The sequence below is a fragment of the Dasypus novemcinctus genome, chromosome 3, assembly GCF_030445035.2.
Source record: "Dasypus novemcinctus isolate mDasNov1 chromosome 3, mDasNov1.1.hap2, whole genome shotgun sequence".
Taxonomy (NCBI): domain Eukaryota; kingdom Metazoa; phylum Chordata; class Mammalia; order Cingulata; family Dasypodidae; genus Dasypus; species Dasypus novemcinctus.
The window spans coordinates 16,372,601-16,386,907 of NC_080675.1; the positions used below are offsets into that span (position 1 = coordinate 16,372,601).

The following is a 14,307-nucleotide window of genomic DNA, read 5'->3' on the forward strand; positions in this document are numbered from 1 at the left end:
TCCAAAGCGGTGTGCCAATCTGCATTCTCATGAGGGTCTCGGCTGCCCCACATCCTCATATTCTTGGTATTGTCTGTCTTTTTCATTCCTGCCGCCTGACAGGTGTGTAGTGGTTTTACTTTGCATTGCCCGGATGACTAATGCGCTCCAGTGCCGTTTCCTATTTTTATTAGCCATGTGGATATCCATTCTGGGGAAGAAAGTGTTCGCACCTTTCGTCTGGGTAGGCTCTGGACTGGTCAGGCTCATGGTACCCTTGACTCTCCCTCCAAAGAGAGTGTCAGGAGAACAATAGAGGAAGACACCACTTGCACCCCACGACCTCCGCTGGTGGCAGCCAGCCAGCCCCTGGAAAGGAAAGTCCTTGGGCTCTGGACACAAACAGACCTGGGTTTGGATCTGAGTCTCCCTGACGAGCTGTGCAGCCCTGGGCCACGGCTTAGCGTCCTCAGCCTCTGTTTTCCATAAAGTGGCAGTGACCAGGGACCCTACCTTAGCGAGTTGATGTGTGTAAATGACACGAGAGAAGCTAATCGCGTACCACATAAGGAAGCGGGAGCTAGTGTTACCCTTATTCAATGAAATCCTGCATAGACATTTAAAACTATGGCACAGAAGAGTATTTAACAATATTAACAGATGTTCTTGACAGCATTAAAAGAACAATACTAGGTAAGAAAATAGTATGTTCAAAGGACTAGAGGTTTGGCTAATATGTCAACTTGGTCAGGTAATGGTGCCCAGTTGTTTGGTCAAGCAAGCAGTGGATTAATTGTAATACAAGGGCATTCCATGGACTTGAATCATCAGTGAGTTGATTGCATAGCTGGCTGGTTACATCTACAATCAACCAAGGAGACTGCCGTCAGCAATGAGCGACATCTCATCCGATCAACTGAAGGCCTTAAAAGGAGAAGTGATTTCAGCGTTCAGGTAGAGAATTTCCATCTCTATGTCAGACAGCATCTCCTGGGGAACTCACTGAGGACCTTCGTGGAGTCCCCGGCTCGCAGCCTGCACGACACAATTTGGACTTGTGCGTCTGCACAGTCACATGAGACAAGTTTATGAAATCTCACACTACTTACAGGTATCTCCTGTCGGCTCTGTTTCCCTAGAGAACCCTGACTAATACAATATTTTCAGGTGTTGGGACTGTGGGTGATTTTAGTTGTCTTTTTTGTGCTTTTCTCAATATCCTAAAATTTCTGCAGTAAACACATATCACTTCTGTAATCAGAGGAAAAACAAACAAGAAAAGTTATGTTTCTCCAAAAAAGGATTGTATGCCCTTTTGGAGGAAGAACCTTCCTGGCGATTCTGATCATGCCAGAGCTGCTCTATCAACCCCTGGACAGTTCTTTTCTGCAATTACACTGTTAATTAATCTCCACTGTGTGTTTACTGTGTGGCCGGCTCGCTGGGCTAAGTAATTTACGTATGTCATCCTCCCTATTGTATAGCTGAGGAAAATAAGTGACCTCCCCCGGGTTACCAGCTGGGGGAGGCACGGCCAGGATGCGGAGCTGAGCCTCCCAGCTGCACCAGCTCCACTGGACAGAGGCGCTGGCTCTCCTGAGGATGGCCCCACCAGCCCCGACAGCGGTACCGCCTTCTCGGGGACTGTGAAGTCGCCGCAGCCATCTGCTGGGAACGCTCCGAGCTGGGCTCCTACTCTTTCCGGTGGTGCCTGCAACTCCTTGTCCCCAGCCCTCCGGTGCCAGCCGGTGCTGTGAGCAGACCTTCGACAAGAGCACAGACTGGACACCCCAGGGGCCGAGGGCCCAAGGAGGCTGACGTGGCCCAAGCAGGCCCAGCGTGGATCCAGAAACAATGTGGGGTAAGGTGGAAGGGAATGCAGCCTCCTGTTCCCCGGCCACCCACTTCTTACCTCCAGAGCCCGCTGTGTGAATAAACTGGCTTTTAACACAATATCAGGATGGTATTATGCGCACAAGCCTTCTTTGTTTGCTTTGTAGTTAAATGTACTACAGAGGGCACTTTTGTTTTTTTGGTTTGTTCATTCCCCTGCTGGTGAGAGTCCCTGGGTCGTTCACATTAGTAACAGGCCACCACAGAGGTGGGGGGGGGCACTTCTTTGGAGGGTCCGTGGGAGCATGAGGGCACTCTGCTGTCTAGGCGTGCCCTGGGCATCTGGGCATCTTGGGTTCCAGCGAGGGTTGCGATGCTTTTTCTTTGTGGGCAGAAATGAAGAGATTCCTCTGAGCCCTTTTTAATGGAAAATCTCTGTTGTTGTTTTTATTTTTAAACTTACATGACAAGAGAAAAAACAATACCCTTTATCGTTCCTAATCTGATTTAAAGCTCTGGAAGCCACAGTGCCCAAGCTGGGGTTTCCGGCTGTTTGGTAAAACGAGCTTCTCGCTGAGCACTGACCACGGCGGTGGTCGTGGGATGGCCACGGGGCCGAGAGCTCTGCCGACATAGCTCCGTCGCTCCCTGCCACGGTTCCCTGATGCCACGGCTATGCGCTATAGATAAGGTGCCCACGGCTTAGAGAAGGCACGCGGTCTACCCTCGGCTCCGCAGCGAGTCAGGGCAAAGCTGGGATGGGACCTGGGCGGTCAGCTCCGCGGTTCAAGCCCATGGCCGCTCCAGCCACTGGGACGGTAGCAAGTTCGATGCAAGCAGAGGTTTCATGTGCACTTGCACATTAGTTAATCCTCAGGGAATATGCTCTCTTGGAGCCCTGAGCCACTATGTAAAGGAGTTTGGCCAACACCGTTGGAGAAGCTTCCTGGAGAGAGAGAAGTCGGGCCAGTTCCAGCTGTCCAAGTCATCCCGGCGGACCCTCCGGGCGCGTCGGTGTGGGCGCCATCTAGGATGTTCTAGCGCCAGCCCGGAGAACCAGCAGGGAAGCTGGGCCCGCCTGGATCGCAGATTTGTGAGCATTGCCATTTTACACCACTAAGTTTTGGGACACTTCATTACACAACAATAGATAACTCTATTGGTCCGTAAATAGCAGCAGAAGCCAGAGGAAAATCATCTTGTTCTTTAAACAGGGCTGCTGGTTCTCCCTTTGGCTCTTTTACCACAACCAGGGAAGCCTTTTTTTAAATGGTTTTTTTTTTTCAATTGGAGAAGTTGAAAAATCAAGGAGAAAATACAGCTTTCATACAGCCCCCTTACACACAGTTTCCCTTATTATTATTATTGGTGTGGTACCTTTGTTACAATTGAAGAAATAATATTATTATGATTATACTATTAACTATAGTTCCTAGCTTACATTCAAAATCACGGACTGTTGTACAATCCTCTGGTTTTTAAAAATTTTATTCTAGTTACATATACAATCTAAAATTTCCCCCTTTAAACTCATTCATCAAATACCTAATTCAGCGGAGTGCATTACATTCATGATGTTGTGCTTCCATCACCAACCTCCATTACTAAAACTCAGAAATGTCATTTTTATTGTGAAAATTTTCTCGGTCTTAGGTCAGCAATACCTTTGATAACCTTTTCTCTTGAAGAACCTTTTAGAGCCTTGGGTGTCCTTCCTGGGAGAGCGTGGGAAGATGGGCAGCACCGGGTCGGGGGCTCGGCCTGAGTCAGAACAAGATTAAACTATAGGCTAATCAGGGGCAGGTTCCCAGAAGTGAGAACCCCTTTCTCCATCTGCGGCTACTGGTGGTTCTCCAGCAGAACCTGCTGGTGCTAGGCCAGTCCAAGGAGGCTTCCCGGGCCTCGAGTCTGGCCCACGGTGCCAACTGCTCCTGGGGAGTTAGGCAGTGACTGGCACTGATCTCATTCGGCTCCTGCAAAAGCAAGAAGTCTCGGGAATTCATGGACTTAAAAAAAAAAATCACCTAATACCACTCACCCCCAGCCATTCCAGACGTGTTTCTGATGCCCAACTTCTTTTGTAGAATCAAACTCCTCACGACAGAGGGAAGGCAGGCCCTTAGGTGGCGTGGGAAGGTCATCGTGCCATCCTTGAACTGGCTGTGGAGAATCTGGGGGAGGGGAGGAAAGGAGCAGGGGACAAGTCAGGCCTCCCCAAAGGCGGAAGGTGGGCATGGGACACTGCCTCCCGGCGGGCTGTTCCTGCCCTGCCCCGGGGTGGGCAATGTCAGGCCAGTTTCTACTGAGCAATTCCTACCACTCCATGGCCTTTGCTTAGGCCCTCCCCTGGCCTGGAATGTCCACCTCCCCTCCCCAGGGCGTGTCCCTTCCTCAAAGCTGGGCTGAGAACCCACCTCCTCTGTGAAGCAGCTGGGGGGCTCGCAGTGGCCTCTCTGCTCCCAGGTGAGCCACTAATTCTGGCCTGGAGTCCCCATCGGCCTGGGATTATATTTTAACTCTGAGCCTCCTCTCTCCTTGGTAGACCCTGAGGGCCCTGGGGGCAGGGGCACAGGTAAGGCTTTTTCCACTGGCTCTGGAGCACTTAACATGCTAAGCATTGAGTATCAAAAAAAACAAAAAAAAACAAAAAGGGAAGTGAATGTGACTCAGGTGATTGGGCTCCAGTCTACCATATAGGAGGTCCAGGGTTCGATACCCGGGGCCTCCTGGTGAAGGCGAGCTGGCCCGTGCGGAGTGCTGCCCCATGCAGGAGTGCTGCCCCATGCAGGAGTGCTAGCCTATGCACAAGCTACACGGAGAGCTGACGCAGCAAGATGATGCAACAAAAAGAGATACAGATGAGAGACAATAAGAGATGCAGCAGACCAGGGAGCTGAGGTGGCGCAAGAGAATGAGCGCCTCTCTCCCACCCTGGAAGGCTCCAGGATTGGTTCCCAGGGCTACCTAAAGAGAAGACAAGCAGACAAAGAACACATAGTGAATGGACACAGAGAGCAGACAATGGGGTGGGGATGGGGGTGGGGGTGGGGTAGGGTGGGAGTAGGGTGGGGGTGGGGATGGAGTGGGGGAGAAAGAAAGAAAGAAATCTTAAAAAAAAAGATTGCGCAAAATGAATGAAGGTCACTTGCAATCACAAATGAAGTAATGCACTGGATTTTCTGTCTTTGTACAACTTCTGCTATTTAGACTCAGGTTCCTAGCAGGTAGGGATTTTATATTTTCATCTTTATATCTGCCCCTACCACCACTACTTCAGGTGTGATGCCTTACACAGACTTGGTGAATGAATGAATGAACGAATGAATGAATATGAATATTGTAGATTTAAAGAAAGAAAAAGGGTCTTGAAACTATAGGAAATTACACTCAGAAAGAAATCCTATAAATTGACTTTTATACAAGAGAGGTTTCAGCATGTCAGTAAAATCTAGCCACATTATGTTGGCTCCCAAGGCACAGCCCAGCCATGTCTTTTTCATCTAAGTATACCCAGTGCTTAGCTCAGTGCTTGTCCCAAAAGTGGGACTCAGTAAATGTTTGTTGAGTGACTGGCTGACTGTAGAACGGATGAAAGCATTCTCCGTCGCGAAGGTTTCTGGACAAGACTGATTTTTCCACAACTCCGTCTATCTAAAGAGAAGAACCCATTAAGATTCCAAACGCCCAATTCATGTTCTCAACTTGCATCTCATAGACAGAAAACCATGAAACCCAAGAGCTGTTTTGATGCAAGAATTTGAAAGTGCATAAAATCACTAACAAACAAAACAAAAAGAGTCTTGCCCTGGAAGGAGGAGAGACATATTTAGAACCGGCAGTGAAAGCCGTAATAGAGCGGGGACAGAGAGGACAGAACAGTTAGTCCCGTGGGCAGGGGCAGGGGTGCGGGAGGAGTCAGGTGAGGCTGGAGTCCATACCCCAGTGGAAGATGGGCTGACGCTTAAAACAGCTGCTTTGGCAGGGCCAGCGGCTCTGGCTGGCTGGACTGGGAGAGGCCGCCTGGCCAGGCAGGCCTGGGCCCCTTGGCCAAGCGGCTGCGGCCCTGGCTGAGGTCTTGGCCGGATGCAGTTCCCTGGGGTAAGTGCAGAGTGCTTAGCACCTCCGCCTGGCACTCAGCAGAGGTCGAAGAGAACTGGTCCAGAGCATGCTGGGAACGGCAGACAGACCCCCCTGACCACTGTCCTCACGGCACGTCTGGAGGAGGGAACGGCATTTGCCCCAAACCATCTGAAACGGGGGCTCCACCAGTACTTTTCAGTCCCACCATGCCCCATGATTACTCCTTAAGGCAGCAGGGACAAGCTGCGCACTGTTTTGCAATTAAATTGTAGCCACAAAACCAAAGTCTGAGGGTAGATACCTCCCCTTTCATTTATTTATTTGTTTGTTTAGATATTAATTTCAGTGGATTCTAGGGTTTTTTTGTGCTGTCAGTTTCCTGACCAGGAGACAAAGGAGTATAGAAAGCCTGACCTGTGAAATGCATTCTGGGAGTGTGCCGGGCATTGGACAACACTTGCCATGCATGCTGGGAGGCAGAGAAAGCTGGCTCCTGCCAAAAATTGCCTCCATATAACAAGGAGAGAAAGCCCACTCACATAATAAATGATCACCGCCCTCGTACGGGGTACCACTGTGTGCCAGGCACTGCACTCAGCCGTTCATGTGCAGCATCTGTTGATTCTTCCCCCAGTCCCACAAAGAAGATGTTGTTAATTCCACTATAGATGAGGAAACTGGGCCTCAAAAAAGTGATAGAGACCAAATTCAAAAGCAGGTCTAAGGTGGTGGACTTGGCCTAGTGGTTAGGGTGTCCGTCTACCACATGGGAGGTCCGCAGTTCAAACCCCGGGCCTCCTTGACCCGTGTGGAGCTGGCCCATGCGCAGTGCTGATGTGCGCAAGGAGTGCCCTCCCACGCAGGGGTGTCCCCGTGTAGGGGAGCCCCACACACAAGGAGTGTGCCCCATTAGGGGAGCCCCACGCACAAGGAGTGTGCCCCATAAGGAGGGCTGCCCAGGGTAAAAGAAAGTGCAGCCTGCCCAGGAATGTGCTGCATACACGAAGAGTTGACTCAGCAAGATGACGCAACAAAAAAAGAAACACAGATTCCTGTGCCACTGACAACAACAGAAGCGGACAAAGAAGAAGACGCAGCAAATAGACACAGAGAACAGACAACTGGGGTGGGTGGGGGGGAGAGAAATAAATAAATAAATCTTTAAAAAAAAGAAAAAAGGCAGGTCTAAGTTCTATCTACCATATCTACCCACCTGTCTCTCCAACCCACCCATCTTATGGTATTAACAAGGATCGCATCCTCAGCATGTCTTGGGCATAGCCACCCCCTCTAGGAGCCTCTTAAACCCATATTTTCAGGGGCCCTAAATGCTGAGTCATTCAGGCTTCCCCAGAGCCTCCAGTGAACTCACTGCGGGAGTAGCTGAGGCACCTCATTCCCCAGAGTCATCCTGCTCTGGAAGTGAGGGGAGATGGGATCTCATCAGGCAGCCTCGGCCTAACTGCTGAGAGGTCTCTCTTTTCTCTTCAGAGAATAACAAACTATCAAAACCACAGGCATCATTCCCTAACATTGATTATCCCAGACAGGGGACCCTGGACAACTGACTCCTAAGCAGGATCTGACATGCTCAAAACACCAACTTAAAAATATCTCATCTATGCCTGTCACAGCTGACTGAAATTCTGCCATTATAAAGTCATTCCTCTGCTTTTCCCAAGGAATCCAGCTCTAGGAGTGTATCCTACAGAAGTGCTGAAAGGGTGGGCCAAGGATAGAACGATGGTGGACGTGGTAGCACTGTCTACAATAGAAAAAATTTAGAAATAACCTCATAGAGATTGGTTAAATACACCGAGGACTGGCTCAATACAGAAGCTAAACAAACTATGATGCATCATCACTGGGATACTAAAGAGAATGTGGAAATTCTAAAACACCCTCATATGGAACACTCTTCGGCAGACATAAAATGAACAAGGCAAGGTGGAGAGCACACACCCATGTTCCATTTATATCCACATGGACCATCTCTGGAAGGATGGAGAAGAGCTCGGTAATGGTGGAGCCTGCAGGGAAGGGACCTGGGTGGATGCCTGCCACCCTGTGGTTTGGATGAACAACGCCCTCTGGAGTTGTGCGAAGAGGTGGCCCTGATGGAAGAGATTCTTTCTGCTGTTTACCCTTTCTGTACCTTTCGAATCATTCAACATGTAAGTTTGACCTAATATTAAAAAACGGAATTTAATTTAGAAATACATAAGGAAGGTAGATATGAGTCCTATTGAAATCAATAAAATAGTATGGTAAAATAAATTCTTTTTTTATAGTTCTGAGGAATTGGGTCTCACAAAACATTTCATCCGCTCAGGAAGTATTCATTTAGTCCTAATCACATGGTACACACTGAGTATACAGAGGTGAGTGAAACAAAGCTTACCCCATTTAAAAACCCTCGTATGCCTGCGAGTGTGAACACTGTGGAGATAATAACAACTTTTGCTGATTGAGTGCCCATGGCATGCTGGGGATACCCAAAGTAGATGATGGCTAATCCTCACACAACCTGTGAGCTGGGCCTTTTCTACCCCCACTCCGCAGAGCTGGGATCTAAGCAAGAGAGGCCAAGCAATGTGTACTTTGCTGGGGAGCTAGGGGCGGCAGAGCCTGGATTCGAATGGGAGGGCTGCCGGATCCCTAGAAGGAAATGGGGGTGTGGCAACGTGGGCGGGTGCCATTCATTTATTCATTTTATCTACCTAACACGTACCTGGCCCTGTGTGTAAGTGGAGGGAGCAAAGCAGCCCCTGGAAGCTCACTCTCCAGTGGAAGAGGGGCCATGATAAATTAGAAAACAAAAAGGCACTTTTGGGAAGAGGAAGCTGGAGGGGATGAGGTTCATCACTGTCATGAAAACATTAACAGACTCTCATGCTACTTGGTTTGCTTCCACAACAAGATTGGTCCTTTGACGTTAAAACCTCCCTAAAATATTGGTTTGATTCGACTCAAGTTAAACCATAGCTTTTTCCGCTAATTCAGATCCCGAGGAACATTGTTGCTTTGAGCTATACTCTAATAAGTCACAAACTTCCCTCTCCCCAAACCTTCAACACTTCCTCCTTCCTCCTACATCCCCAAACCCTTCAGCGTGGCAGTCAAAGTCCCCGTCCCCCCATTCCAGCCTCCACAGGTGTAAGCGTCTAGCTTCCTCTCTCTCTGTTTCCCTTAAATAAATTCTCTACTTTGGCCAAACTCGACTCATTGGCCTTCCCACTTCCTGGACAACACCCCCACCCGCCTGCCGCCTCTAGGATCACCCCTTTTCTGTTATTCTTGTCCCTCCCGCCTCATCACAGACACCTCCTCTCCCAGCTTCCATTTCCACACAACCCAGGGCGCTGCTGGTCTCTGCCCTGAAGCCTCTCCCTCCCTGGCAGACTCCAGCCCCAGGGCTTACCCAGTCCTGCAGGAGGGGTCTGCCACCCAACCCTTCCACACTGACCACAAGGTTCCAGGCATCCTTCACACTGTGCCCTCATTCCAAACCATGGTCCTCTCCCCTCCAGTTGCTGAGCTAACTCCACTTGCTCCTCAAGGAGGCACAGACCATCTGTTTCCTCTGTGTTAACTGTTGGGCATGGGGACAGGGAAGAAGTTGGCTATACGGTCCCACCCTTACGAAGGCATGAGCTATAAAATTAAATAGCATCCAGGCATGACCCATTCATCCATCCATTCATCCACCCGTTCATTCACCCATTCATCCATCATCCATCCACTCTTTCCCCAGTCAGCACCAGGCATCCTGGTGAAAAGCACAGATTCGGGGGCAGACCGTCTGGATGCTAAAACTGGTTCTACCACCTTGGAGGGGATCATTAACGTCTCTGTGCCAGTTTTCTCATCTGCAAGATGGGACAAAGAGTAGAATCTACCTCACAGAGTTGTGGTGAGGATTTAATGAGTTAACACATGTGGGGGTTCTAGAACAATTTCTGGCACAGTCCACAGCCAGCACTATGGAAGCGTTGGCCATGTTTATGACTCCATGCTCAGCAAGCTGGAAATACAGCGGTTGATACGACAGTCACAGCCCACGCTCCAGAGGGTTGACTGTCCCAGGGGATAGATATTAAACACATAATTACTATTGTGTCCGACTCCTGGGGAGATACAGAAACATACATAGTTGTCTACAACACCATGTGCTATTGCTCCTGGGCCCCATGGGGCTGGCGTGGAGGAGGAGAAGGGGCTGGGTTTAAAAGGAAGAGTAGGGGGCAGGCTAGCAAAGGGGTAGGAGGGAGAAGGCACACTTGTCCCTTGCCTCCAGCGGACAGCACCAGCACAGGCAGGGAGAGCTGGGAGGGAGCATGTGGGGCAAGAGCAGAGGGGCAAGTTAGCAGAAGCCAGCTCACGAAGGGTCTTCTACAGGTCAAGGAATTTGGGTTTACGCTGAAAGCAAAAGGAAATCTTGGAAGATTTTCAGCAGTGGAGTGACTTGACAAGACTCACTCTTTATAAAGATCTCTGGCTGCTGATGGGGGACGGACTGCAGGACAGGTGGGAATGGGAGGGGGAGGCTGGCAGATGAGCAGGGAGGCTAAGCCAGATGGATGGGTGTCTAGAAACTCTCCCTCTCAGAAAAGAGCCTTGCACAGGGAGAGGCTGCCTACCCCTTTGTGTGCCCTATAAGACCAGCCAACCGTGCTCCTTGGAGGAGCAGCCCAGGCTGTCCCGGGGAGGTGGGGCCAAGGGGACGCACATGCACAAGAAAGAAGGTTTTCCTTGTTTTGTTCCAGTTCCACATGGGCAGGGCTTTTATTTTAGTTTTTATTATTACTATTATTATTTTTTAATCTATTTTATTCATTGCTGTAGCTCCAGGACCTAAAAGAAAGCCTGACCCATGGGGGACATCCAATAAATGGTCACTATTTGAGACATGGGCATAGCAAGTGGTGTGCACAGAGGAAACTGAGATGGGGCAGCCAGGGAGGTGGGAGAGAAATCAGGTGTCTCAGAAGCCAAGGGAAGTGAGTATTTCAAGGAGGGAACTGTGGTCCCTGGAGGTCAAGGAAGGTAAAGACCAACAAGCATCTGTTGGACTTGGTAACGCTTGCTCTTCCGCCTCCACTACCATGATGAAGCCATCCCAGCTCTGTCAGCTGACAAGCAGGGGCGGAGAATTTTGTACATACATAGGATTTTACCAACAATCTTCAGGGGTACAAAAAAAATAGGAGATTCAGGCCACTTTGTTGAAGATTATAGTCGAGCCAAAGAATACAGATTACTAGGAATACTTATTACTAAGAATAAGGAACTGTAAAGCTCCACTTCTGGTCTACGTAGATGTCCTCGGACCACTTACTTCCCCAGAGTCCCAGGACGTGATAAAGGAAGAAGAGAGTAAGTAGGTGTACAGACCTTGTCTCCACTCATTAATTTTTGTGGTGGGAGTTACTAAATGTTTGCCAAGACAGTTGCTGGTGATAGCCTAAATACAACTGCAGATTTGCAAAATAAATGTTGCTGTAAGGAAAAAGGCATCTTAACTGTATAAACATTTCATAAAAAAAAATTGTCATTACAATAACAGAGACAAAGGACTGGGAAAATGCTTGCGATCACAATTAGTATTTCTTTATTTAATAGGACAGAGACGAGTGCTCCCAAAATGCAAAGGACTGTTAACAAAACAAATATCTTCAATCAGCGCAAATGGGAGCCCCTTCTCCTTTCCCTTCCTGAACAATTCAGCCTTAAGATATCAGGAAAGGCAGAGCGAGGTAAGCGTCCGTGGCGGGGTGGCGGTGGGGAAGGGAGCTGGAATGGCCCAGAGCAGGGTGCCAGGGCTCACGTGGGATAAGAGGGCACCCCGAGGGAGGGTGACCAGCACGGTGGGGTCAGAGTCTGACAGGGGTGAGAAGAGTGGCAGTGGGGGAGAGGGGAGGGCATTGGCCTGAGCTGTCCTGGAGTGGACAGTCAGACTTCACGCAGTCGGGGGGGCAGCTGTGTGGGGAAGAGGCTGACAGTGGAAATGGGAAACTGGTTAATTCAGGTAAATATATGAAGGATATGAGAACCCAGGTGCCTCACTGTTGGAGAAGGAAGTTATAACTATGGAAAGGAAGAAAATCAGAATAAATCCTGTGGTTTTGGATTGGAACTGGATATATCTAGTGTAGATGAGTGGGTTTCAATATATAGAACTGGATATAAAAATAAATATAGATGTAAGTGGTGTGTGTGTGAGTGTGCATGCACACACGTGTGTTCAGGGAAACATATACCCTAGTTCTGTCTGGGAGCACATCTAGTGACCAGATCTTAAATTCTAAATTCTACTCTCCATTAAAATTAATAAAGACTCTTCGGAGAAATGGTTGAGTCCAAGGTTAGGGCAAGGAAAATATCAGCTGAACCTGGAACATCTTGTGACAGAGAATAAGGCTGTGCCCAAAGAATGATGTGGACACATTGAAAGGATTGGGGGACAATTTTACTTCTATAATAAATAATGTTTGCAACAGATTATAATCATTAAACTAAGATAAAATAAGTCCATACAGATATAAGAAATTAATTAATTAAAAGTTTATGAAGAATGGTACATTTACATAGTTTCAAAGGACCGCCCCATAAATATCTTTTGAGTACAAAAAGACGAAGACTAACTTTACGGTGGAGAAGCCTAGTGGACACCACCTTAATCAAGTGATCAAAGTCACCACCAATGGGGTAGGAACAAATAAAAAAATTTGAGCCCCTTGGTGGGGTGCAATGAGATGAACGCAGCACCATTGCTGCCAAAGACAAATAACCTGAAACTGATCATGAGGAAACATTAGACAAGCCTTAGCTAAGGAACATTCTACAACATCTGTAATCTTCAAAAGTCATGAAAGTTAAGGAACGACTCAGGAACTCTTCCAGACTGGAGACTAAACAGACATAAGAACTAAATGCAATGAGTGACCTAAACTGGATTCTTTGGCTATAAGAAACCCTGTTGGGATAATTGGTGAAATCTGAATGGAGTCTGAGGATTTGGTGGTAGTAGTGTATCGGTGTTAACTTCCTTGGTTTGACGGTTGTGTTGTAGTTAGGTAGGAGAGTGTCTTCGTATCTAGGAAATACATACAGAAATATTGGAAGACAGGACATCAGGACAATTTACTCTCAAATAGCTCAAGAAAAAAGCAGGGTATTTTTGGACTGTGTGTACAATTTTTCTGTCACTTTGTGATTATTTCAAAGTAAAAAAAATAAGAAATAAACACTGAAAAAGGAAATGGTGATTGTGATGATCTATTCACATTAAATGTTCAGTTTCAAATCACTGATGTGAAAAGTGACGTCACCATCAGCATGTATCTTGAACTGAATATCAAATACTCTCTACTACAGGGATCCTGTTCCAACTCCGTGAAAGGAGCTAATCTTTGGAAAGGAAGGTTTTGTTTGTATGCTTAACATGGCTAAACATTAACTTTATGATTCTGGGCAAATTTGGGAATAACTCTGTCTGCTCAACACTTTCCATTCTCAGAAAGTTATTTGAGGGAAGTGGACTTGGCCCAGTGGTTAGGGCGTCCGTCTACCACAAGGAAGGTCCGCGGTTCAAACCCCGGGCCTCCCTGACCCGTGTGGAGCCGGCCCATGTGCAGTGCTGATGTGTGCAAGGAGTGCCCTGCCACTCAGGGGTGTCCCCTGTGTAGGGGAGCCCCACACGCAAAGAGTGCACCCTGTAAGGAGAGCCACCCAGCACGAAAGAAAGTGCAGCCTGCCTAAGAATGGCGCCACACACACAGAGAGCTGACACAACAAAATGACGCAACAACAACATAAAAGAAACACAGATTCCTATGCCACTGACAACAACAGAAGCGGACAAAGAAAAACACGCAGCAAATAGACACAGAGAACAGACAACTGGGGGGGAGGAAGGGGAGAGAAATAAATAAATTAATTAAAAATAAATAAATAAAAGAAAGTTATTTGAGAGCCTCCTTCTTCAAAGTGAATCTCCTTTCAGTTACTTAGTCAAAGTTAGTTAGGAACCCAAACAAGTGGCAAAACCCCAAGGTAGACTCTGCTTTGGGAAGCAAGACAATTCCTTCTCTTTTATAGTTTGCTTGGCCTGCAAGACTGGAACACATGGATTGCTTTTTCTTTTTTTTAAAGATTTTATTTATTTATTTATTTCTCTCCCCTTCTCCTGCCCCATGTGGTAGACGGACACCCTAACCACTGGGCCAAGTCTGCTTCCCACACATGGATTGCTTTTTAATGGTGAGGTTCTGCAAAGGCTCTATCAGACCAAATTCTTATAATCACAAATATGATACACAAAATATAGATTTAAGTTAAGTGTATGATGCTACTAACAGTAAATGCTGAGTCTCCTGGTTCTATGGGAAGTTCTATGAATAAACTCGGCAGTTG

The 14,307-nt window shown here is 47.9% G+C and overlaps 1 protein-coding gene across 4 annotated transcripts in view; it reads right to left on the bottom strand.

The window, feature by feature from the left end:
* DGLUCY (D-glutamate cyclase) overlaps positions 1–14,307 on the bottom strand; it is a 129,289-nt gene that overhangs the window by 45,237 nt on the left and 69,745 nt on the right. For all 4 annotated transcript variants that reach the window (XM_004476065.3, XM_058292435.2, XM_058292440.2 and 1 more), the window contains exon 2: positions 3,851–3,983. In XM_004476065.3, coding sequence (XP_004476122.2) covers positions 3,851–3,983 — 133 coding nt within the window. The remainder of the gene's footprint in view (positions 1–3,850; positions 3,984–14,307) is intronic.